The following is a 26796-nucleotide window of genomic DNA, read 5'->3' as shown; positions in this document are numbered from 1 at the left end:
TAGCCATTGATGCTGAGAAGGCCTTCGACTGGGTGGAGTGGCCTTTTTTATTCCGAGTGCTGAAATGGTACAACTTTGGTTCTTTCTTCACAGACTGGATAGAAACATTATATAGACAACCCACAGCTCGTATCCTGATTAATAATTCCCTCTCTAATAAATTTCCCCTCCACAGAGGTACTCGTCAAGGCTGTCCCCTTTCACCATTGTTATTTGATTTAGCATTGGAATCTCTCCTGTCAGCCATCCGACAATGTTCCTCAATTAAAGGTATTCCCTCGTCCAGTCGAGAGTTTAAATTAGCAGCTTACGCTGACGATGTTCTTCACTTTCTTAGAGATCCTCTTGACTCTATACCTCATCTTATCCACATCGTCTCTCATCTCTCTGGATATTCTGTTAATTGAGAGAAATCAGAGATCTTTCCTCTCAATGACCATATCTCCTCCTTAGATCTGGCTCATTTCCCTTTTTCATGGTCGCAGGGAGCTGTAAAATATTTGGGGGTCCTAATACATAAAGATCCAGTACATGCTCAGGATCTTAACATTTCCAAAATCAAAAATTTAGTTTCAAATACTACATCCCGCTGGTCCCCGCTCTATTTGTCCTGGTGGGGTAGAATAGCCTCCATTAAAATGACTCTGGGCCCACAAATTAATTACACTTCTATGCTTCCCCTTCTATGTCGGAAAACGCTTTTTCATTGGCTTAATATGAAAATCTCTGAATTTATTTGGAACAAGAAAAAACCTCGTATTGCTCTCGCCAAGCTGAAAGCCTCTAAGATTAATGGTGGCTTAAATTTACCAGATTTTTATTATTACTATATTGCGTCTTTAGCCAAATACGGAGCTCACTGGATCGTTGATTCATATCCTCAAGATCAGCCAGCATGGCTTGAAATGGAACGCTTTTTATGCGCACCACTGCATATCTCCTGCTTCCTTACAGTGTCAGTACCTAGGCACTTGAGAAAGTATTCTTTATTGAGTGCAACGCAGCATGCTTTTCAACTTCTTGATGCAGCGGCTGAAATCTCTATTGGTGAAAGCCCATTCATGTCCCTTTGGAATAACTCTAAAATTCAAACTAATGGTAGATCCCTCTCATGGAAGAGATGGCAGCAGGTGGGTGTGTGGTTTGTTCACCAAATGATCTCCTCCATTTCATTTGTCCCTTTTGATACTTTTTGTTCTGTATACTCACTTCCATCCTCTGTATATCCTCAATGGCTTATGCTTACTGGAATACTGTCTAATCTGCATATGCGCCCTGATTTTATGACCTCTATTCACACTGTTCGCCACTGGTCTACTCTGGCTTTACTGAAAGGTAGGGCGATATCTCTTTTTTATAGTATTTTGAGAGATCACTTCTTCACTTTTTCACCCCACTCCATGAACCATTGGGACTCTATCCTGAAAACCACGCTTTCTGAAATAGATTGGGAACTTTTCTGGTCTTCCACAAATCGTCCTCTTTTGTCCTCAAGAGTCTCGCAATCAATGTTCTTTATTATGTGGAATGCAGTATGGACCCCATTTCGCATGTGGAAAGCGAAATCTAAAACAAGACTCTACCTGCTGGAACTGTTTGAAAGAATCTGGAACTCTTGATCACATGCTTTTTCACTGCACTTTGGTTCATTCCTTTTGGGTTCGTATCTGGGACACCATAAAATCTATTACCAAGTGTTCAGAAGCGATTTCCATGGACATTGTAATCCTTCATTCTCAACACCCTTGTTTTGCACAATCAAACTGTCCTCCTAAACTCATTGACACCATGTTTGTGACTGCTCTTATGCATATTTTGAAAAACTGGAAGTCATCCTCGCTACTAGACTATACCTTTTGGTGGAACTCTTTGAGCATGTACCACAGATTTGAATCATATGCATATGAGAAGAACATGATTTCCCGATTCTCCACAAGCTTGGTGCGAAATAAATCACCTTGGTCATTCTTAGATTCATATGTTCATTCTACCTCGTAGACACTTCTGCCTCTCTTTCTCCTTCTCTTTCTTTATCTCTCCTTTTTCTTTTATTTCATTCTTCCTGCCTCTCTATCTCTTCTATTCCTTTCACTAGCAGTTCCAAATACTCTAGACTCTTTTTACTAGTCTGGTTGTACACAAATGACTGTAGATACGGTTTTTTCTTCTCTACACCAATGTTTTTTATTCAGATTCTATGTGTTTGAACTGCTTTATGTATATTTCTTATAATATTCAATAAAATTATTGAACTAAAAAAAAAGACAGTACACCAAGGAACAGCCAAGTCCTTCATCTTCCATTGAGAAGAAAGCTGAGACAAGGATATCATGGCCACAATCAATCCCAGAGATACAGACACTCTCTTTTCCTCTCTCTCTTATGTGTTGTTTGTCTGTGTTAACAGTCTCTCATTTCAGGTCCTGCGAGACTAATAAGAGAGAATTTGCCTGCACATAGCAGAGAAGTCAAGAAAAGCCAGAAGTTATCAAGTTTCAAGCTACAGTGATTATGAACTTTGAATGGATTATATATGGTTTTATTGCATGTAATTAGAAATAGTAGTATCTACTGATACCAGGCGGGGAGTGTTATAACCTGGCAGTCTTACCCTGGTCATGACATGACTCCAAGATAGGCTTTATGTAACTCAGTAATTTTACAGAACTTTATTGCTGTAGCAACAAATGCTGCAGCCATTCCTGATTATTTGTAAAAGCTTCTCTGCCAGTGGTCTTTCTCCTAATACCATCTCCTTTCTTCTCTCATCTAAACTTAAATCCTTTGTCTCACTTCTCACTTCCTTGTCATTTCTATACCTTTGCTCTGACAAGGTTAGCAAGGTGTGACCTTTCTTCTGTTACCTGGTGCTAAACTCTGTTCCTACTGGTCTAACTCTTGTATCCCCCTTTGTCTTGGGTACTCCTCTCTGTCCCTTTGTTCAGGGTCACACTTGTGCCTCTGCCTGCATCAGCCACAGGGCTGAACACCCCCCCTTTTGATTAGGACTGTCTATTCACCATGCATAAGCATCTGACCTCATGCATGGATAACTCTGCATTTCTTCCCTGGTATCCGGAATTCCTCACTATCCTACTTTTTCTTCATTCCTGCTCTCCAAACCTTTGCCTATTTCTACATCATACTGTAACTAAGAAACCTGTGCCAAAGACTACCAGCCTCTGAGAAACCTGCTAATTGTGAGTACATTCACTATATTTATTCAATAAAGTATAATTCAGAAGATTATAAGAATCTTCTGTGTGTGTATTAGCATGCTGATGGTTTAAATTCCTGATAAGTACCATCCTTACATCTGGGACATGACTGTAAGAGATCACTAAAAAACTTAAAATTCCTAGCATGCAACAATACAAAGTCTACCAGGCAATTTACCTTAACCATCCAATATCAATTAGCAAAATGCTGGAACCAACTACTGCTTACACTATGATCTTGTGACCACTATTCTCAGGTTCAGAAAATTTTTAAAAGTATTTCTGTACCAAGACAGGGTGCCAACCCTGAAATAACTGAAATGGTAATTGTAAAAGCCCATTTCTAAACTAATGCAATTCCTTGGACAAAATGAAGGACCAACGATGACCTACTTGTACTTCTCTACTAAAATCAAGATGCATGGCCCTGGGTCTCAAAAGAAATGTCATGGCTTGGATAGACTCCTTAATAATAACCCTGGTACTGTCATTCTTCGGCTAATGCAATGCAATTCTACTGGGCATTCCAAAATACATGATTAAATTGATTCAAATGGTACAAAACACAGCAGCAAGATTTCTGCTGGGAAAATCGAGGCAGACAAGTGCCACCCTACTACTGAAAGAACTACACTGACTCCTGATTGAAAGCAGGGTGAAATTCAAGATCTTAATTGCTGATACACAAAATCATTCATCTCTCTGAATCACAATGTCTCGTGGCCAGATTACACAACATGCACACTAATGCTCGAGCCAAAATCACCTGCTGGAAATTCCCTCCTTCAGAGACATCAAATACAAAAGCATCAGGAAAATAATGTTCTCAGTGATGGCTCCAAGGTGGTGGAATGCCCTCCCGAAAGAACTTAAAACTAGAAAAGGATCCTGAAAAGTCCAAAAAAGGGATAAAGACCATTCTTTTCATAAACTTCTTTAGGTAATAAAACAATGTAGTGGAGACAGTTGGTTAACCCCCACTCCCTCTTCCCATCAGGAACACGATAGGATGAACACAATAGGAATATAAATAGACAAAGCCCAGAAAACTAGACTCTGGGGAAGATATTTCAAAGATAAACATAAAACATGATACAGATACTGATTATATTGATTATATTTAGTTGAATTGGCCAAACTCCATAGGAGGTGTGTAAATATTGTGTACTTAGATGCAATACTATAAGTAAATATACGTAGGAAAATTGATTTGGTATAAACATATGCATATAAGTAGGATGCATATGTATATAAGTAGGATGACTGATTATAGCTTAATTGTGCTAGTATTTATTTATTTATTCAATTTTCTATACCATTCTCCCAGGGGAGCTCAGAACGGTTTACATTAATTTATTTAGGTACTCAAGCATGTTTCCATGTTTGTCCCGGTGGGCTCACAATCTATGTAATGTACCTGGAGCAATGGGGGAATTAAGTGACTTGCCCAGGGTCACAAGGAGCAGTGTGGGTTTGAACCCACAACCTCAGGGTGCAGAGGCTGTAGCTTTAACCACTGCGCCACACTCTCCCCCTATTAATAACTGTATTGTAACACCTCACAGAAGCTCTTTGTAACTCTGTATTGTAACACCTCTACTGAAGCTCATCCAAACCACTCTGAATTGACTCCCCAGTCATTAACTGTACTAGCAACCCTATTGAATGTCCATGTCAAACTGTCCATTGTAACTTCCTGGGTAACTGACACAACCTCTTGTAATATAATTCAACCTTGAACTGAATAGGTAAAGGTGGAATAGAAAACTTGATTAACATAACAATCTCTGTATACCCTGGGGTTGCCATGAGTTTTAATTGCCACCATGTTAAAATATGATCACTTTCAGGTGTTGCAAATGAAACTTTTTTGGAGGGGGGGAGGGAAACGGGCAAAACTCTGCTTTTTACATATTTTTGTTTGTGGTCTGCATACCAGCAAGAGTTCTTGAATCAGCTGCACTTCACAGATTGTACACACACTCAAAGGGAAGGGAGTGCTGGGATGAGCTCAGTTGTACAGCTTTTATTTATTTATTTTTTTTAATCTTTATTCATTTTCAAATATTACAACAAGTGTATAATAAACAATCAGAAAAATTTTAACTAATCACTTGACAATCTTACTTATATTCCCCCAAATATATAAATATAAAAGAGTCCCATCCCACCCATCCATACATTAATAAGAAACAGTTATCAATTATTACCTTTCACAATCCCATCCCCCTATATCTTATCTAATACTAAGGTGTTTAAGATGTCTGATCATTAGAATAAATAATCAATGGCCCCCAAATCTTTTAAAACTTATTATAATTTCCTTGTTGCATGGCAAGCACCCTTTCCATTTTATATATATGGCATACTGAATTCCACCAAAAAGTATAATTAAGTTTAGTGTAATCTTTCCAATTTCCAGTAATCTGCTGAATGGCAACCCCTATCAATATCAATAGAAGTTTATTATTATTTGCAGAAATTGGGCTTTTAAATATCATTGATGTACCAAATAATATAGTGTCATATGAAAGTAGTAGGAAAAAAGGAAAGCCTACTACTCCAAACTAATTGGCACTGAAACTCCAGACTCAAAAGTACTCTTCAATCTTGTAAGAAAACTCACTGACACTAAACCTTTCCTAGCCACTCAAGGAAACCAATTTCCTTCAGCCCACCAATTAGCAGACCACTTCAAGCACAAAATCACCAATATCAGAACCACCTTCAACAAATCATTAACCATCCTCGATGAGATTATATTAAATCCAACAACAGATGAAGCCTTAGTAGCAGACAGAACGTGGACTAACTTCCCTAAAGTACAATGGACCGACATGATCCGACTCTACAACAAATACAGTCAAACATCATGTGACCTGAATAACTGCCCATCGTACCTGCTAACAACCGCATCCATCAAGTTCAAAGCCAGCCTCATGAACTGGTTACAATCCACGCTCACAGATGGTCAGTTCCCATCAGAACTAGGTGAGATAATTATCACCCCCATACCGAAAGACCTCAAAGCCCCAATCAATAACCCAGCCAACTACAGACCCATCGCCTCAATCCCATTATATGTCAAACTACTAGAAGGTCTTGTAGCACAATACCTCGCCAACTACCTAGAAGACCACAGAATACTACACACATTACAATCAGGATTCAGAAAAAACCACAGCACAGAGACACTGCTTGTATCTCTAATGGATATAGCCCGACAACACCTCAGTAAAGGAAACAGGATACTAATCATCCAACTAGATCTCTCAGCAGCTTTCGACCTAGTAGATCACTCCATACTACTCCAGATACTAGACGCCATAGGGATTTCAGGTATGGTACTCAACTGGTTCCAAGGTTTCCTTAAAACTAGAACTTATAAAGTAAAGTCAAAAGATCTCATTTCGGACCATTAGTCAAACCCCTGCAGAGTACCGCAAGGATCTCCATTATCGCCCAAACTCTTCAACCTCTTCGTATCCTCCCTGGACACAACCCTAGACACCCTAAATATAGTATCATTCAGCTACGCAGACGACATAACAATCCTCCTCCCCTTCAATATTCAAGACCCCAATTCATCAGGACGACTGAAAACAACATTGGAAACTGTAGAAACATGGATGACGAACCACAAACTGAAATTGAACACTGATAAAACGAAATTCCTCCTACTAGAAAAAGACAAAGAACCAACCTTAACTGAATTGGTGGCAAATGCAATCAAATACCCAATACAGCCCGCGCTCAAAAAATTCTGGGAGTAACGATAGACAGGTGCTGCACAATGCAGATTCATACCAACAAAACTATCCAAAAAGCTTTCTTCACCATGCGCAACCTGCGGAAAATAAGAAAATTCTTTGACAAAGTTCATTACAGGATCATAGTCCAATCACTTGTGCTAGGTCTTGTAGACTACTGCAACAGCCTTTATCTACCATGCCCCACTTACATGATCAAACAATTACAGACAGTACAGAACACAGCTCTCAGACTCATCTATTCGCTAGGAAAATATGATCACATCACTAATGCCTATCTCGACTCTCACTGGCTACCGATACGAGCAAGAACCCAATTCAAACTATACTGTCTATTATTCAAAGTACTAAACGGAACAGCACCTTTCTACCTAAACAGCCGCCTACACCGAAACCTTTCACCCAGAGTAAGGAGAACCCAGATCCCATTCACCTACCCCCCACTCAAAGGCACAAGACACAAAAAACTATATGACAACCTACTTGCTACACAGGCCGCGAAAATTGACCCCACCATCTCCAAGTTGCTGATCACAACTACTGACTATAAAGCGTTTCGAAAAGATATCAAAACCATACTATTCAAAAAACACATCCCAACAATATAATCTACCATCATCTTCTATCCCCTTTGCAACTTCCTGCAATTCCTCTCCACAGGCAACATCTAATCTAGTCGCAATTGACAGTCAATTCATATCCGGAAACATTGTAACCACCAAATATCTCAAAACGTCAGATATATCAACTTAAAAACAGAATCTAGCTTTTCTGCAATGTAAAGTTATGCTATGTAAAGTAATGTAATTCAATGTAAAGTTATGCTATGTAAAATAATGTAATGTAAGTTATGCAAGTACTGTAAAGATAATGTAAAGTAATGCAAAGTAATTCCACGTAAAGTTATGTAACGTTATGTACGAAAAGTTATGTAAAGTAAGGTATGCAAAGTTTGTAAAGTAATGTAAAGAATTGTATTGTTATCGCCTGGAAATGACCAGCCATCTTCTAATGTAATCCGCTTAGAACCGCAAGGCACAAGCGGAATAGAAATCACTCATGTAATGTAATGTAATTTTCCAACAATGAATTAATTTGGGACCAAATTAACTTCCAAAAGGCATTTATATAGGGACAGAAAAATATTAAATGGTCCAATGTCCCAGCCTCTAAACCACAATGCCAGCATCTATTGGACCTAGAGCTATCCAACTTCTGTAAACGAACTGGGGTCCAAAAGCTCTATGCAACATAAAAAACCAAGTCTGTCTCATAGATGCTGCCCTTGTAGTTTTTATTCTCCAAGACCAAAAACGTGGCCATTGAGAGGCAGAAATTTGGTGCCCAAGCTCAAGGCTCCAAATATCTCTAAGGACAGTTTTTGTTTTTTATTCAAATATCCATACAACAATTTATACCACTGTGCGGCTTGGTGACCCAAGAAATCCGCCTGAAAGCATAGGAATTCCAAACTATACTGAGAATTAAGAACTTTCCATTCAGGGAACCCCTCCTGAATAGCCTGCTTCAATTGCAACCATTTAAAGTTTTGTGACTTATTTAAACCAAATTTATGTTGCAATTGTGAAAAACTAAGCAATGAACCATTTATAATAACATCATTTAAAGTCCGTATGCCTGCAATAATCCAATGCTTCCAGACAATTTTAAACCTGCCAATTTTGATCTTGGAGTTTACCCAAATGGATTGATTTAATGATTTAGAAATTGGCTCTGGTGATAAATTACTAACAAAACGTAAGGTCTTCCATGTATCCAAAAAATTATATTATTTTTATATTTCATGGGCAATTTTATACTAATAAGATGAGACAAATGCAAAGGAAACAGGAGCCGCCATTCCAAGTATAACCAATCTGGTACATTTTCCATGAGTTCTGGGAGGATCCAATACATACCCTGTCTTAGAATATAGGCTTGATGATACCTATAAAAATTTGGAAAATTTACCCCTCCCTCCATAATTGTCTTTTGTAGAGATACTAAAGCAATTCTAGGTCTTTTACCCAACCAAACAAATTTAGTAAGGATACCATTTAACCTTTTGTAAAATGGTCCCTGGAAAAAAATTGGTATCATACTCATTTGATAACAAACCACAGGCAATATCATCATTTTGATCGTTTGAACTCTTCCCCACCAAGAAAGATGTAAAGGATTCCATTGCTCACACATCTCTGTTATTTTCTTTAATAAAAGTTTTTCATTCTCCTTCACTGTGTCTTCAATTGTGTTTTTAATGGTAATACCTAAGTATTTTAAACCCTCTTCTTTCCATATGAGAATGAGTCAAATAAACCTTTGGTACAGTGAACATTAAGCGGGAGAACTTCAGACTTACTCCAATTGATCTTATAACCAGAACATTTTCCAAATTTATCTATTAATTCAAGTAGACATGGAATGGTAATTTCTGGTTCTCTCAAATAAAGCAGAATATCATCCGCATAAGCAGAAAGTTTAAATTCCCAATTCGAATAAGGAATCCCTCGTATCCCCTTTGCCTGATTGATGGCTATTAACAAAGGTTCCAAAACAACATCAAAAAGCAAAGGAGACAAAGGACAACCTTGTCTAACCCCCCTTAGCAAGTTAAATCTATCTGACTATTATTAATATATAATCTTGCACCAGGAGAGCTATACAATGTCTGAATCATTTGAATAAAACCAGAACCTATACCAAACCATTCTAAAGCCTGATACATAAAAGACCACTCAACTCTATCAAAAGCCTTTTCTGCATCTAAAGATACCAGAAAAGCCAGATCTTTCATATTTTTTCTTAAATTTAAAGAGTGAAAAGCTAATCTGGTATTATTTGAAGAATGTCTCTTAGCAACGAATCCTGTTTGGTGAGTATCAATGATAAAAGGAAGAGCTTTATCCAATACTTTTGCAATAAGTTTTCCATCCACATTTATTAACGAGATAGGCCTGTAGTTTGAAACCAAAGTTGAGTCTCTGTTTGGTTTTGGCAAAACAATAATTAAAGAATCAGCCATAGTACCTTTAATACAACCTTTACTCAGTTGATATTGATATAAATTTAATAAATAAGGCATAAGAGTACTTTGAAATGATTTATAAAACTCTACAGTATATCCATCCCCACCTGGAGCGGATCCAACTCTAAAAGATTTCAATGCTATTTCTAATTCTTTTAAAGATATAGGATCTTCTAAACTTCTTTTTATATGATCAGGAACCTACAGCCCATTAATAAGATTTAAAAACTCTAAACCATCCTTTTCTTTATTTTCATAAGACTCGGAAGAATACAAATCCTTATAAAAAGAAAGAAATTGCTTCAAGATATGATCATTTGTAGTGTGTGAACCTCCCCGCATATCCTTAATTGCAATAATTTTAGTTTTCCTTTTTTTACCTTTAAGAAAATTTGCTAATAATCTTCCTGCCTTATTTGAGCTACCATAATATTGAGCTTGCTGAGAAAACAAATCTTTTCTTACAAATTGGGAAGCTATCTCATTATATTTGGCTTTTGCTTTTAATAATTTTTGTAAAGTATATTGTTCCCACTTATTAATTAATTTATTCTCCAACATCTTAATTTCTTTTTCAAAATCATAAAATTGTTTTTTAAGTTGTTTTTTTAATATATGCCGAATAAGAAATAATGTTCCCTCTTATTGTTGCTTTAAAAGCATCCCATAACGTTTCAATACTTATATCATCAGCAGTATTAATCTGGAAAAATTCACTCATCTTTAACTTTAAATCTTCAATAAAGTTTAAATCAGCAAGCAAACCATTATCAAATCTCCACATTGGTTTAGGACATTCTTGTTCATCAAATTGCAACTCAATCCACACACCACCATGATCAGATAAAATTATAGGATCTATAACTGCTTTCTTCACTTTGAACTATACTATTGGAAACAAAAATATAATCAATTCTCGAAAAGGAATTATGGACCTGTGAACAAAATGAAAATTCTCGATCATTAAAATGAAGAATACGCCATATATCAGCTAAATCACATGACTGTATTAAAATTCCCTATATGAAAGGATGTTTTACTAAGGATTTAGCACCCATTATGAATTAATGCTCATCATCATCTGTTGTAAAAGATTACCCCATGAATAAAACAAAATATAACCTGTGAAATAAACAAAACTTGGTGCATAGAAGTATATCTAAGTCAAGATAATTATTTCCAACCATAACCCTGTGCTATTTGTTGATTAATACTATGAAATTCCAATGAAACCAACTCAGTTACAGTCATAAACTCATCTTCTTCCTTTTCTCTTTCAATACTTCCAATAATTCTGATGTTGATTAAAGCTATTGCCATCTTTATACAAGGACCCTTCATAGCTGCGCTTCTTTCCATCCTGCTTTCTTCCTCTCCGCGGCATATTTATGTGTTGTCACTTCTGAATGCAAACTTCCCATCGCAGTCTAGCATAATATCCATTTGCACATCTGTATTACCAAATGGTAGATGAAATGTCTCTGCAGAACTGTTCACCTTTAAGCATTCCAAAGTTTATTCAAAGTCTTCTCCTTCCTTGTTGTATGCCACTATTTCCCCAAATTCTGACGTTGATTGAAGCACTCTCCTCACCGCTACACGTCATGACGCAGCTACGCCTTCACTCCTTTTTACTTCCTCCCTTCTCCAATTTCTTTATTTACTGTCACTGTCAAAATCTTCTATATGTATTCCAGTGTGCATATTCCATTTACCAATAGTTCAGAATATCAGACATATCCATTTAGCCCTATCATTCCTATCAAACATTAATTACCGAGTTATATTACCCAGGAATATCAACCGCAATATACATTCCATCCATTTGAGTTTGAATCATGAAGATTCTAACGGATTTCCATATCACTAAAAAGAATATTTTAAAGTATTCAGAAGGATAATCACCAATCAGCATATCCATTTATAAACTTAAATCACAAAATAAAACATTAGAGGAAAGTTTTAAATCATTTTCCCTTTATATTTCATTCATTATTTCAACTTGTCCTTTTACGATGTCATTGGCTGCTCCTGCTTGTTAATGAAATCATTCAGCTTTTCCGGGTTGTCAAAGGTTGTAGTTTTATTCTCAAAAGTGACTTTCATTATCGCTGGATAAAGCAAGCCGTACTTTGCCCCCATAGCTCTTAATTGAGGTCTTAACTCCAAAAAAGCTTTCCTTCTGATTGCAGTGCTCCTGGCAAAATCTGGAACAATATGTATCCGCGCATCTTGGCACTTCAAGTTCCTGTTTTGTTTTGCCAGCTGAGAAATTTCTAAAACTTGTTGATATCTCAGGAGCTTGAATACTAACGGGCGAGGATCTTTTTGCTTTTCATCCCGCTTGATAGGAATTCTGTGTGCCCTCTCTATTTCAATCGGGAACTTCGATCTGACAGGCAATATTTTAGTCAGCAAATTTTCTAAAAAAGAAATAGGGCTCCCTTTCTCCACCCCCTCCAGAAGACCCAAAATACGTAAATTGCACCTCCTTTCTCGGTTAGAAAGATCTTCCAGCTCACGGGTGAGAGAATCAATTAGTTGTACAGCTTTTAAAAAATTGTGCAAAACTATGGGAATAGAGGAGCTTTTCTTGCAATAAAGCACTTGTGTCAAAAGTGGATTCATCAAATATGGAATTTGCTTTTCTATCAGAAGCTTCTTTTCTAGAAGTTACATTTTATATCACAAATAAGTCATACCTAAAGTTGTACCTTTTTAAAATATTTAAACCTGATAGCTTCTGCTTCTCTCTGCATTGATCCTTCAATTACACATCTAGCAATGTAAGGGTCAATATTCAAAGAGATTTAAAATGTCAGAAATATTTCCTGGCTAGTTAAATCACCTACTTGGGGTTAACTGTTAATTTTCAGTGGCACTTAACTGGTTAGCGGTGCTGAAAATAACCGGTTAGTGCTAAACTGAAAAACGGCTATTTGGGGGGTGTTCCAGGGGCAGAGTTTAGCACTTAACTAGACAGATTAACCACATAAACAGGACTACATAAAAGTCAGTCCTATCTTTTATGTGGTAACCCATAGCTGGTTAAGTGCTAAATATTGCACTTAACCAGCTACATGTTCACCACACCACATTCAATGCTGATGCCCGATTATGGCCCAGCACTGAATTTCTGGGTTTAATACTGGCAGCGTTCAGGAAAATGCTGAATGCTGCTGACTGAATATTAAGACCTGTAGTCTGTAGTGTACTTCTCATCCAGTTAAATAAAAACTGGCCTTTTTTAGGTTATGTCACTATAAGCTTTCATTCATAACTTTCTAGGAGGAGCTTTGGTTTGTGGCCCAAGGAAGGGCTCAATCATCACAATGGCTGGGCTGAGTTGAAAGGGGGAGAGAAAAATAGGGGAAAATAACCAGGTGATAGCAAATGAAGGCGTATGAATAAAGAACATTTCTATGCAGGAAGCCCTAAAAAGAAGTAAGTAACTCATGGGCCAAAATAAGAAAATATTCTAGTCAGCTGAGGTTGGCATGACTATTTATATCAAAATGTAAGTGAAGTTTTTTCTTTGATGCCATTTTGAACTATTAACCCAAACTAAAATGTTTATCACCAAAATCTTACCCATTAAAGTACAACAGTTTCCAGAAGTACTCACTGCTGCTCTTTTTGGTTCCCAGTGATTGACCATCCTCCAATGAATTTGACCCAACAGAAGAGCTATCTTGACTATCTTGATGGGGTAATTGAAGAAATCCTTCATTAGATTCAGACCGGGAAGACGGCAGAGTCAGAGACCTCAGGCGTTCACGGTTACTATCTTTCTTCGATTTTATCAGTTTCCTCATTGTTAAAGTTATCCAATTGCCCCTCCTAATATCACAAATAAGGTAAACAAACAAGGTCAATGATAACATTTTACTGGGCAGACAGGAACAGGCACACATGTGTGGTAAGACATCTCAAATGCTTCTGGAAAAAGCTGTGGTGCTGTTTCCAACACCAGACTTCGTCAGTGACATTACCATTTGTGAGGATTTTACAGTACTGCTTGAACTCAAAATAAAAGTTTAACTATTAATCCCCCCTTTTATAAAACATAGCGTAGTTTTTAGCATCGGCCATGGTGGTAACAGCTCCGAGATGCTCATAGGAATTCTATGATCGATGCAGCTGTTACTGTCATGCCCAGCGCTAAAAACCACGCTGTTTTGTAATGGGGGGGGGGTAAGTTTGCTACATTTATAGTATTCTTACACATATGTTCAGATGAGGTACTATAGTCAGAGGTACCTTCTTGGAGGAGATGGATCATAAAATTTGTACTGATCCATGATCTTCTCTTCTAATTTTTCCTTCTGTCGTCTTAGTTCGTTTAACTTGTCACTGTAAAAAATAAAAAAGGTATTAAAATACATGTATTTTAATTATATTTATAACACATGAATAATTTATACACAGATACATTCTGATACTAGTACAATCAGAAGTAACTTCAATTCATTATGTTACGGCTGGAGGACTCAGTCCTAGACTACAGAAATGCTAACTGGTCAAGTTTCACAATATCATAAATCAATATATATCATGCTTTCCTAAGGGGTGTGATGGTGACAATATAAGAACATAAAAAGCAACTAATTTTGAGAATTTTAGGATGCCCATTCCTCGAGCCTGATTGTCATGTTGCAGATCTTCGCAATCCCCCTGCGTCTTCACTACTCTGAATAACTTCATATTGTCCGCAAATTGAATCACCTCGCTTGTCGTACCTATGTCCAGATCATTTATAAAGATGTTAAATAGCACGGGTCCAAGCACCAAGCCCTGCGGAACCTCACTGGTGACGCTCTTCCAGTCCGAGTATTGTCCATTTACCCCCACTCTCTGTTTCCTATGCTCCAGCCAGTTTTTAATCCAAGTGTGTATTTCACCCTCGATTCCATGGCTCACAATTTTCCGAAGTAGCCGTTCATGCGGAACCTTGTCAAACGCCTTCTGAAAATCCAGATATACAATGTCGACCGGATCGCCCTTGTCTATCTGTTTACTCCCTCAAAGAAGTGCAGTGAGTTCGTCAAACACGATCTGCCTTTGCTAAAACCATGCTGACTGGTCCTCATCAGCCCATGCCTGTCAAGGTGATCAATGATGCTGTCCTTTATCAATGACTCTACCATCTTTCCCAGTACTGAGGTCAGACTCACAGATCTGTAGTTTCCCGGATCTCCCCTCGAACCTTTCTTGAAGATTGGCGTAACATTCGCCACCTGTATGATTCTGGGCTGTATAAAGAAAGGCGTAGTCAGTAGAAGGAAGAAGGTGTTGATGCCCCTGTACAGGTCATTGGTGAGGCCCCACTTGGAGTATTGTGTTCAGTTTTGGAGACCGTATCTGGCGAAAGACGTAAGAAGACTTGAGGCGGTCCAGAGGAGGGCGACGAAAATGATAGGAGGCTTGCTCCAGAAGACGTATGAGGAGAGACTGGAAGCCCTGAATATGTATACCCTAGAGGAAAGGAGAGACAGGGGAGATATGATTCAGACGTTCAAATACTTAAAGGGTATTAACGTAGAACAAAATCTTTTCCAGAGAAAGGAAAATGGTAAAACCAGAGGACATAATTTGAGGTTGAGGGGTGGTAGATTCAGGGGCAATGTTAGGAAATTCTACTTTACGGAGAGGGTGGTGGATGCCTAGAATGCGCTCCCGAGAGAGGTGGTGGAGAGTAAAACTGTGACTGAGTTCAAAGAAGCGTGGGATGAACACAGAAGATTTAGAATCAGAAAATAATATTAAAGATTGAACTAGGCCAGTTACTGGGCAGACTTGTACGGTCTGTGTCTGTGCATGGCCGTTTGGAGGAGGATGGGCAGGGGAGGGCTTCAATGGCTGGGAGGGTGTAGATGGGCTGGAGTGGGTCTTAACGGAGATTTCGGCAGTTGGAACCCAAGCACAGTACCGGGTAAAGCTTTGGATTCTCGCCCAGAAATAGCTAGGAAGAAAAAAAAAAAAAAATTTAAATTGAATCAGGTTGGGCAGACTGGATGGACCATTCGGGTCTTTATCTGCTGTCATCTACTATGTTACTATGTTACTATGTTACTATGTCACCTTCCAGTCTTCCAGAATCTTCCCAGATTTGATCGACAGATTGGCTATTAGTTGAAGCAGTTCTGCTATGGTCCCTTTCAGTTCCTTGATGACCCATCCTGATGCCATCAAGCCTATCAATCTGCCTACACACCTCCTCTAGACTGACTGTCAATCCTGTCAGCTTTCCTTCTTTGTTTCCAGCATATAGCCTGATGGGTTCCAGTATGCTGTGTACATCTTCTTCGGTAAATACAGACGGTCATCAGTATTAAACATGAAGGGTTGCGAAGCAGCATGCTCTTGGACGACAAGAGCCACCAGCCTCTGGAGCCACTAGCACAGACTGTTCCACGCTTCCGCCTTCCAGGGAAACGTCAGCTTGAATCTTTTTGGGTAGACCCACAGTACAGGAGAGAGTCGTGGAGAGGACGCATATGAATCTTTGCCCAGAGAACTATTTCTATGATTGCTGCAATTGATCCAAGTACCTGGAGGGAATGTCAAGCTGTTTCCAGGCATTGGGTCGGCCACAGATTACTCTTCTTGAAGTTGAAATCCAACTCAGGACCTGCAGGAGTACTATGACTTGCCTCACTAACTGCTCTCTCTCTAGCTTGGACGGAGCTCTGAGCAGCCAATCGTCCAAGCATGGGTGCACCTGGATCCCCGCCTTGCAGAGATGCACTGCAACCACCACCATCACCATAGTGATGATGTGTGGTACCGTTGCCAGCCCAAAGGGCAGTGCGGCAAACTGGAAATGTCTCTCCAAGACATGGAATATTAACATTTCCAGTGGTCTGGTAATAGGAGAATGTGAAGAAAGGTCTCTGTCAACTCTAGGGAGGCTAAAAATTCCCCCGGAACAACTGCCACAATGAACGACTGAACCATCTCCATTCTGAAGCAAGGCACTCCAGTGCCACATTTACAGACTTCTGATCTAGTATTGGTCTCCAGTTGTCTGAGAGCCTTTCTTGGGTACTATAAAATAGATGGAGTACTTGCCTGAGCCCAATACTTTCTCGGGAATGGGCTCTGTGGCTTGAGTATTCAAAGTTTTTGAACCATCGTTCAAACCCTGGCCACTTTTTCTGGTCTCCTAGCAGGAGAATCCACAAAGAGATCTGGAAGAGGTGATAGAACTCTATCTGGTGTCCCTTCCTAATAAGATCTAGAACCCTGTAGTCTGAAGAAATCTATGCTCAAGCCTCCCTCTTATCTGCGGGTGTGAGGCTACTGGCTTGGCATCATTGTGTTTTCTTGGAGGCTGCACCAGCTTGAGAACCAAAGGCTTGATGTCATCTGGTACTGCCAAATCTCTGCTTGGATCCCTGAAAAGATCTCTGCGCAGAGGAGCCTCTGTAGCATTGCAGAGAACGCTGAGCGCCATGAAAATTACTCTGACTGGCCTCTCTAGGGGCATGCGGTCTGCTATCTGGTAAGATCTTAGGGCGGCGATCAACCACACTGGACATAAGCTCATCCAATCCTTTACAAAAGATCATTTGCCCTTTAAAGGGATGTATGCTCAAAGTAGCTTTGGAGGCTGAATCTCCCACCCATTGCCAGATCCATAGCATTCTGCAGGCGGAAACAGCATAAATTGAAACTTTGCTTATGACTCTGATATCATCATATAATGCATCTGCCACACAATCCACCCCTCTCCAGCACCAGCTGAGGACATATGTCATCACCAGGAAGTGAAGTCTAATGTAATTTGCTGTGGCATGCATGTGCCAAAAATGAAGTTGCCACTTTAGTTTTGATCCCCAAAGCCAGGGCCTCATATTGCCTTTTAAGACCAGATCTACCTTGCGATCCAGCACATTCTTTAGCAACACGCCTCCTTCACTAGGTAAGGAGATACCTGGGATAGTAAAGACATGGAGTCTGACCTTCAATCTTCCCAGTCCTTCTCCAGTTGATCTTGATGGCCCAGAAGCAGGCTCCTCTCCAGTGTAGGGGCACGCTAAAGGGGACTCTCTCCTTGTGGCAGCACTGGCACAGGGGGCCCCTGACCAGTTAAGTAGGAGATTAACAAAGTCCAGGATAAAACCCTTTACAGAAGGGACCATTGTAGGGACTCAGACAGGCCTCTCTTGGGCAATGCAACTTGCACTTGTGTTTAGCAACTTTACTGTTTAGGGCACTGGTGTCAAACACAAGGCCCGTGTGTGTGTGAATCCGGCCCGCCTGGCTGTTTTATGTGGTCCGCGGTGCGAAGCAGCATTTTCATTGCCGCACCTGGCCGGCTCCCTCCTTCTCATTTCCGCAGTGTGCTCAAAGATGTAGGCAGTGGCTCTTTGTGCGTCCCGCACCTCATCTGGAAGCATTCCCTCTGACGTTGCGACGTCGGAGAGAAGGCTTTCGGTTCAGGTGAGGACGTGCTTAGGAGCTGCCTGCGGCTTAGAGCACACAGTGGAAATGAGGAGGAGGGAGCCGGCCAGAAGATATACTGTTTGAAAGCTATGGAAGTACTTTCCAGCACAGGACAACAATCTGTCAAAGCCTGCATGGGAACAAAGCTTCTGGCTGGCCTGATCACCTTTGGAGATACTGAAGTAAAGGCTGCTTTGTTTACCTCATTGGAATAACTACAAGGCGGCATTGTATCTTCCAAAACAGACAATATTCGTTTATTGTTAGTATAAAAACTTACAGTATTACAGCAGCAGAGACATATCAGAAAAATATATTGTCAGTTCAGAATATGCAATGGAGAGAAGAACTTGCACCCATATGCTTAGCAGGGGGCTAGCAGATCCCCGTAGCATAAGTAAGTGAATCTCTCTGGCTCTACCTAAAATACACGTTTGTTTTTTTTTATACAGAGCAATTCTTCCTTTGTTCCAAAAAGTACATCCCTGAATTCTGGTTATGTAATTCTCTATTGGTACATAAAATAATGTATACCTAACTCCTCCTCCTCTCAGTCCACGCCTCTCTCACCTCCACCCCCCCCTTCCCAGTAGGGGGGCCTTGCAGAAACAGAGAACTCTTGGTGAACTTTCTTTCTCCAGCGCTGAGATGACTTTGTAGATGTTAATTAGTGTTTTTTACAATTCTGTGCATCTTCGGGATAGTGTCCTTGTATGCTGAAAGTTGGCAAAGGTGACCTTTCAACAATCCAGCTGCTTGGTTCCCATAACTTGGTTCAGAGACAGGGAGCAAATGTTTTGGTACCAAGTTCTCTCATCTCGCTACACCCACATCGTCCTGCAGGGATCCTTGCTCATTATAAAAGTTTTTTATGGCTTTCCAGGGTGCCTGGCATATGAAGTCATACAGCACTGATAACAGTTCAGCAGAACCTTGGAGAAATATCCTCCCAGCAGGGAATGGAGACAAAAACGTTAGCATTGCAAAGGCTGCAGGTGTTTACAGACAGCAAGGTACAGGCTGGGCCTGGCTATGGGAAAATATAGGTCTGTAGTGTCCAGCATACACAAGTGAAAATATAGGTCTGTAGTGTCCAGCATACACAAGTGAGGCCAGTATGTCCAGTTGAATTATCTGTATGTCCAGGTTATCCATGTCAATACTCTCAAAACTTACTCCATCTCCCAAGGCTGCATTGACACAGAAGACATAAGAGCAAAGGTACCTTGGGAAGACCCTCATTTTTCTAATGAAGCCCCTCTCTCTTTTCCCCCAGGTTTGAACACGTGGAACATCAATGGCTACTAGGATTTCATGACTCATAGCCTAATCCCGAGTAAAGAGCTAAGGAAGCATGTGTGTAGTTGTGATGGAAGACAGATTCTAATGAAGTACAGAAAAGATTATGGCAAGCCTGCGCCTGTGTAGTTTAATTTTGTGGTTAACCATTTTGTGTTGTTAAGATTATATTCTGTGTATATATGAAAAATGAATGGTAAAAATGTTGTTATGATTAGTACTTTTATTGGGGCGAGGTCTGGGGGCGGAGATTAGGGGAAAGTCCTGGCCTGCAACTTAGCCTGTGGTTTAGATTTCAGCCCCTTAATGTGATTGAGTTTGACACCTCTGGTTTAGGGGATCCAGAAGGGAATTTTTACCTAACACCTGGGCTCCCCTGGGGTTCTCCAGCCCTAGAGATCTTAGAGAAGGCTAAGCACATAGCTTCCACCATCCTTCACATGCCCCACAGCATTCGAACATTCCTCCAGCACTTGATATCTAGCATATGATATAGGGGTAGCAAAGCAAGATGAGTCCATCCCTAAGATTTTAATTAAAATCGAAGAGTTTTGAGGTAGAGAGAGGTTTTTAAAATAAAAATCGGGAAATCCAACTTGGCAGCTGTGGTAGCGATTTCCCACCGGGGGAGCTACTATGAATTTCAAAAAGTTCAGGGATAAGGATTTTGGAGGTGGGGGATCCTGCCTTTGGCCCTAGGAATCCTCAAAATGGCCAAATTCAGACTTCCTCCCTCTCATGGTGGCTGCCTGTGTGAGCCCTCACTGCAGCTGAAAGGATTGGAGTAGACTTTCTGCCTCAGGAAAGATTCCACAGGTCCAAAAAATCCAGTTCTTCGGGCTGCCAGTCAGATCAAGCCTGGTTGAAACCTCAGACTCCACTAAACCGTGTACCACGATGGGGGGTGGAGGAAAAAATGCAGTCAGGCCCCTTTAAGCCTAACGGACTTACCCCGGAGCCAAATAGCCTGCACTCAAGTTCCTGATAAATTAGGGTATGAGCTAGCTCCATGGGGAATGGACCCTGAGCTCCAAAACCATTAGTGCAGGCTGGCTACACAGGTATACCTGAGAGTTGCCCTAGCAGCAGACTGCTTTCAGGGAGTCTGCGTCCTCTTCCAGACAGAGCTGGGCAACGAAGCCTCAAAAATGTATTTTAAAAATCCCCCAAATAATTAACAGAAGATCAGAAAGACACTTTCTCAATTCATTTGCAGAAGGAAAAACTGAAGGTGGAAGTACAACCCTCTGGGAAAAGAGGCAGAGTTGAAAGATATAAATGACAACCTTCTGTAATCAATTCGCGACCAGGGGTAAATAACCTATCATCAGGACTCCTAGACACATTGCACCAAAAATGTTATATTATTACTCTGGACAACCTCACAGGCTTCTACAATCCAACAACAGAGGGTACAAGTAAAAATTGCTATGGAAAGGATAGCTATGGATGGTAAAAATGAATCTCAATGGATGAAGTTCCAAAATGTTTGGGAGCCCTTTTAGTATAAGCCAAAAGTAGACTACTTAAGAGATAATATACACTATCTGGACTTTATCTTGCTATCTCCCGCTAAATATCTAGTTTAGCAAGTAGCCTGGTGACCAACTATGTTCCACAACATAGCCAACCACCGCCAATGTTCACTAGCTGGCTGGATAAGTTTAGCAGCCAGTCAACCTGTTAAAAAGCAGTCTATATTTGGCTGCTAAGACTTAGCCTGACAAAGAATATCAGCTTAGCCAGCTACGAGTAAGTCTCATCCAGCTAAAAAAAAACCCCTGGAAATTCAATGCTGATAAATAGATATGGCGCAGGTATTGAATGTCTGGTTTCGTTGACAACCACGGAAGATAGTCAGCTGTCTACCGCAGTTTGAATATTGGTGGTATGTTTCTTAGAGACTAAGGGGTCCTTTTAAAAAGGCGCGGTAGCGGTTTAACACGCAGAATACCGCGTGTTAAACCACCTGCCCACTAGTACCTAATGCCTCCATTGACGAGGAAAACTGGTCTTAGGGATATTTGGAGCATTGAGATTGGGCACCAAATTTCTGCCTCTCAATGGCCACGATTTTGGTCTTGAAGTATAAAAACTACAAGGTCAGCATCTATGAGGCAGACTTGGTTCTTTTTGTTGCATAGAGCTTTTTGGACCCCAGTTCGTTTACAGAAGTTGGATAGCTCTAGGTCTAATAGATGCTGGCATTGTAGTTTAGAAGCTGGGACTTTAGATCATTTAATTTTTTTCTGTCCCTATATAAATGTCTTTTGGAAATTAATTTGGTCCCAAATTAATTCATTGTTAGAAAATCATGTTGCCCTTTCATATGATACTATATTATTTGGTACATCTATGAGATTTAAGAGTCCAATTTCTGCAAATAATAATAAACTTCTATTAATACTGACGGGGGTTGCCATTCAACATATTACTGGAAATTGGAAGGAATACTAAACTTAATTATACCTTTTGGTGGAATTCAGTTTGTCATATTTATAAAATGGAGAGGGTGCTTGCTATACAGCAAGGAAATTATCATAATTTTAAAAAGATTTGGGGGCCATTGATTACATATTCTAATGACCAGACACCTTAAACACCTTGTTATTATATAAGATATAGGTGGGGTGGGATTGGGTAATATGATATTTGATAATTGATTTAGTGTTATTGGATGGGGTGGGTGGGAAGGGATTCTTTTATACTTTAATGATTATAAGTAAGTTTGTCAAGTGATTTGTAAAAATTATTTTGATTGATTATTATACACTTGTTGTAAGAGATGAAAATGAATAAAGATTTACAAACAAAAAGGCGCGGTAGCAGTTTAACGCGCAGAATACCGCGCATTAAACCGCCTGCCGCACTAGTACCTAATGCCTCCATTGATGAGGCGTTAGGATTTTAGGCTGCCGTGGGGGTTAGCGCGTGATGAAATGTCCGAGGCGCTAACCCCCATAGCGCGCCTTGATAAAAGGAGCTCCAAGTTTTGTTTTCATTTTTTTTGCCCCTCCAATTATGGTTTTTTTATTGGATAAGAAAGGGTGCGACATAGGGGATTTGAGAGAGATTTGGTTCTTTAACTTTTAATCTAAAAAATTTCATATCTACCGCAAATCAACAAATCTAAGTGGTTTACAACATACATACATAATACTTCTCATAATATTCACAAATACATATGTATTCGATGTTTTACACCCGACTTATCTAAAACATTTTTTTATCTCATAAGGATGCCTGTGAAAACTAATATATTTTTTAAAATTTTCTAAAATTACTCAGACTCAATCAATCTCAATTCCTTTGGGAGTGCAATCCATAACTGGGGTCCCACAATAATCTGGTTGTTTATTTTGAATGTTAAATTGTATGGAACATCAATAAACAAAAGATATTGTACAAAACTTAGGAGATGAAGTTTTGAATATTTATACAATATAAGTACACTGCATTTCTACTATTATAGGGCTGCTTTTATTAAACCGCTGAAGAGCTTCTTACCACTGGCCGGCGAGGTAAATGCTCCAATGTTCATTCAATTCCTATGAGTATCAGAGCATTTACCTCGCCAGCCCGTGGTAAGGAACTCTCCGGGATTTAGTAAAACCCAGTGATAATGAATTCTTATTTGACACTTATTCAACTACACAAACTGATAAAAAGATTGGTTTACCAATTACTTATTGAAGAGAGAGCTTAAATTTCTACTATGATGCCTACATGTATTGTCTTTGTTCAACGTGGAAAAGATCCTTGCTTTCCATATTTTGTTCCAATAGTGTTCTATTCTGTAACATCAAAGTCTGGATTTGATCTAGTAGATGTCGATTTTCTTCTTCCAGGTTTCCTTTAAGCTGGCTCAACAACTGTTTAAACAAAAAATTTAAAAAAACATGCCTAAAGTTCAGGGCTCTGCAGAAATTATTCAGAATTATTAAATAGCAGACTTTCTAAAGTGTTACATGGTTTTCAAATTTTTTACAAAAATTACAGCTTCTGAAAATTATGCATTAGCCATGTAGCCTGAGATCAGAAATAAGTAAAGGAAATTATTCTAGATTTGCAGAATTAAAGCTAGTGTCATAAAAAGCCAAGAGAAAGCAGTAAATAGATACTGTATATAGGACCAGATCTTCATCTTTATCCATATAGTGGCAGCCACTAAACATTTAGGGGATGATTCTACAAATGGGCATCCTGATTGTAGGCGGTGGTAGGCATCCTACCGCTGTCTGGCAGTCAATCGGGATGAACATTTTTAGAAAAAAATCTCCTGAGGAAGGAGATTTACACTGTAAGAGTTTGTTGTAGGTCTAGGGAGATGCGAAGGGAACACTTAAGCTCGTCCAAGGCTGGGCATAGTTTCACCTGGAAATGGTTTTGGGCGAGTTTAAGCGTCCCTTTGCGTCTCCCTAGAGCCGCGATGGGTACCTGAAATGTAAGCCTGCAAAATCCTGGCCAACATTTCACTGCTGCCGGCAAACTGATCACAGATCAACTGAGCCTGCAAGACTCCCCCAGCTGTGATCAGTTGAGCCGGCATAGATGGTGGCAGAGGACCCCCAACACCCACATCTGCATGGCAGGATGGATGCCCACTCCCTCCTAACATCCCTGACACTCCCATCATCCCCATACATCCATGCGGCAGGAGGAATGCCAACTCCCTTCTAACACCCCTTTACACTGAGCCTAATTCAGCTCCAACAATGGCTTCTAACTCTAATCTAATCTTCTATTTGTGCGTCACTCATACCTATACAGGCTCAAGGCGACTGTAAAGAGAGGCAAGAGGGGATAGGAAGAGGAGGGAGAGAGAGGAGGTGGATAGGTAGGAGGGAGAGGATGGGGAGAGTGTAGGTGGGAGGGAAGAGAAGAGAGATGAGGGTAAAGGAGATTAAGAATCGCACAGATGGGTTTTCAGTTTTCTTCGGAAGATGATGTGGCAAGGTTCAGTTCTAGTCTTTTCTGTAAAGCCATTCCATGTTTTTACTCCTAGAAAGGTAAGCATGGAGTGTGTCACAATCCTATCCCAAAGTGCAGCTTTTGCCAGGGCAGGCTATTGTCAAGCCTGGTCCAGTGACCCAGAGGGCAAATCACGGGGATAGGATTGTGACCAAGCCTAAGGAAAAACCTAGCTTGCCCTTTAATTCAGTCAGGGCTGAGCTCCAGGGAGGAGAAGAGGAGAGTTGGGACAACCCACAACAGCCCCTGAGAGAGCTCCCTTCCCCTGGCTTCTCCCAGCTGAAGGGAATGATTAGGCTCCCAAAGACAGCTAGGGGAAATCGGCAGAAAGCTCCTCCCCCTCCAAGGGCAGGTCAGATTCCCCTGGGTACTTTAGAGGCTGCTCTGAGAAGGAGGAGGGCAGTCTACTCAGGGCCAGACCTGGAAAGGATCTCTCCTGTTGAAGGTGTTCCCGACTGGGAAATGCAGGAGCCTGACACAGACCCTTTGGCCAGCCAGCTACTCAGTGAGGAACCCATGGAATTTGGAGAAACTTTCAGTCTGCCTGAAGAGGTGCCAATGGAAATGAGTTAAGTGGCAGGGCTGAGGGTTGTAAGATTTATAAACCTCCTGGGTTAGGTTTACATTGTGTGAGAAGGAATGTTTGATTCTTGTATTCCTTCAAATGACTTGTGCTGGCTGTGACTGCCCTGCTTGAGGGAAGCAGGAGGAAAAAAAAAAAGGAAAAAAAAAACGTTTTTCTTTTTGTACCTGAAGACCAGAAGTTTAATTATTTTTCTTTCTGGCTGTGGTAATTACCTGAGGGAAGTGAGGAGATAATTGGGGAGAATCCACTTTCCATACAAGGAGGGTTAGTGGGGCCATTCGTGGCATTCTGTTATTCAGAAAAGTTTATAGTGGATTCACTTACTCCCCTCCCCCACATCAGTTCAGTTAAGCTGAGTGGGAAGAAGCCAGCTGAACTTCAGGGCTTGATTACAGCACTACCAGCAGTGCTTGCTATATTGTTGAAAGACTATTGAAGTTTAATGAACCAGCATTTTGGATGTTTATTTGGACTATATGATAACTTTACTTACCTGCATTAAGGTGATAGCTGAGCCTTGTGGTTTGGATTCAGCTACATTTTTGTTTATGGATTTTCTCTATAATTGTGGAGTCAGGACTGTGGGTGAAAACAGACTCCCTCATTCCAATTCACAATAAAGCAATTGATTTTGCTCCATGAACTCATTTTTTGTATCATTTATATTTCTTGAGTTATGAAGAGTGTTCCAGCGGGACTTCCTACCTAAAGGAAGCACGTCGAGGTGGCGTTCAGGTGAGCGGAGACCGGAATCACTGAAGGCACAGGTACCGGCTCCGCTACAAGTGGTGGCAGTGGTGGGATATTTCGCCTCCTGCTGGACATGCGGTGAAATTTTTTTTGGGGAAAAAAAAAAATTTTGATAGTTAAAAAAAAAAAAAAGTTTTGGACTTTTGAATGATTTATTTCTTTAGCTTGTTTTTTTAGTTTGTTGTGTTGGTTCCTGTTTGCGAGGAGCTGAGTTCCAGACGTCTTCCAATCAGCGGTGCAGTGGAAGCAAGTGTCCGGACGAATCCAGCTATACCGGCAGGGAACCAGAGTCGGGGGAGAAACCTCAGGAGTTCCGGACGTCTGTATTAGAGGACAGAGACGCAGTGAGCGACTGGGGGCCAAGGAGGCCTACAAACCAAAGGCGCAGACTCACCCAGCCCTCTGGTAAGGTACCTGACCAGGGGTGGGTGAGGGGGTTGGCTACCCAGTTATTTTGGTGCTGCACTTGGGTTGGTCTTTCTGTTTGTTTCTTTTCCCAGGTGGCGGGCCAAGATGGACCAGCCGCAGCAACTGATGGCGTTTCTGACGGCAGAGAGACAAAAACAGTCTGAGGACCTACAGACACTACTGAAGGCAACTCAGGACTTATGGGAGGACAGCCAGAAGCAAGCTAAGCAGCAGCACAATGAACTTGTGATGGCAATGGGTGAGCAGACCAAACTATTAGCTCAGCTGCTACAACGCCCATGCACAAGTACGGCCGGT

At 40.4% G+C, this 26796-nt stretch overlaps 1 protein-coding gene across 4 annotated transcripts in view; it reads right to left on the bottom strand.

Moving 5' to 3' along the window:
* The window catches only part of CCDC88A (coiled-coil domain containing 88A), a 612058-nt gene that overhangs the window by 139944 nt on the left and 445318 nt on the right, over positions 1–26796 (bottom strand). For all 4 annotated transcript variants that reach the window (XM_033936818.1, XM_033936819.1, XM_033936822.1 and 1 more), the window contains 3 exons: positions 23490–23635; positions 14277–14369; positions 13642–13856 (listed from right to left, as the gene is read on the bottom strand). In XM_033936818.1, coding sequence (XP_033792709.1) covers positions 13642–13856; positions 14277–14369; positions 23490–23635 — 454 coding nt within the window. The remainder of the gene's footprint in view (positions 1–13641; positions 13857–14276; positions 14370–23489; positions 23636–26796) is intronic.

This window comes from Geotrypetes seraphini, chromosome 3 (assembly GCF_902459505.1).
Source record: "Geotrypetes seraphini chromosome 3, aGeoSer1.1, whole genome shotgun sequence".
Lineage (NCBI taxonomy): Eukaryota > Metazoa > Chordata > Amphibia > Gymnophiona > Dermophiidae > Geotrypetes > Geotrypetes seraphini.
Note: the sequence above shows the minus strand (reverse complement) of the source record. Positions and strands in the feature narration are given on the sequence as shown.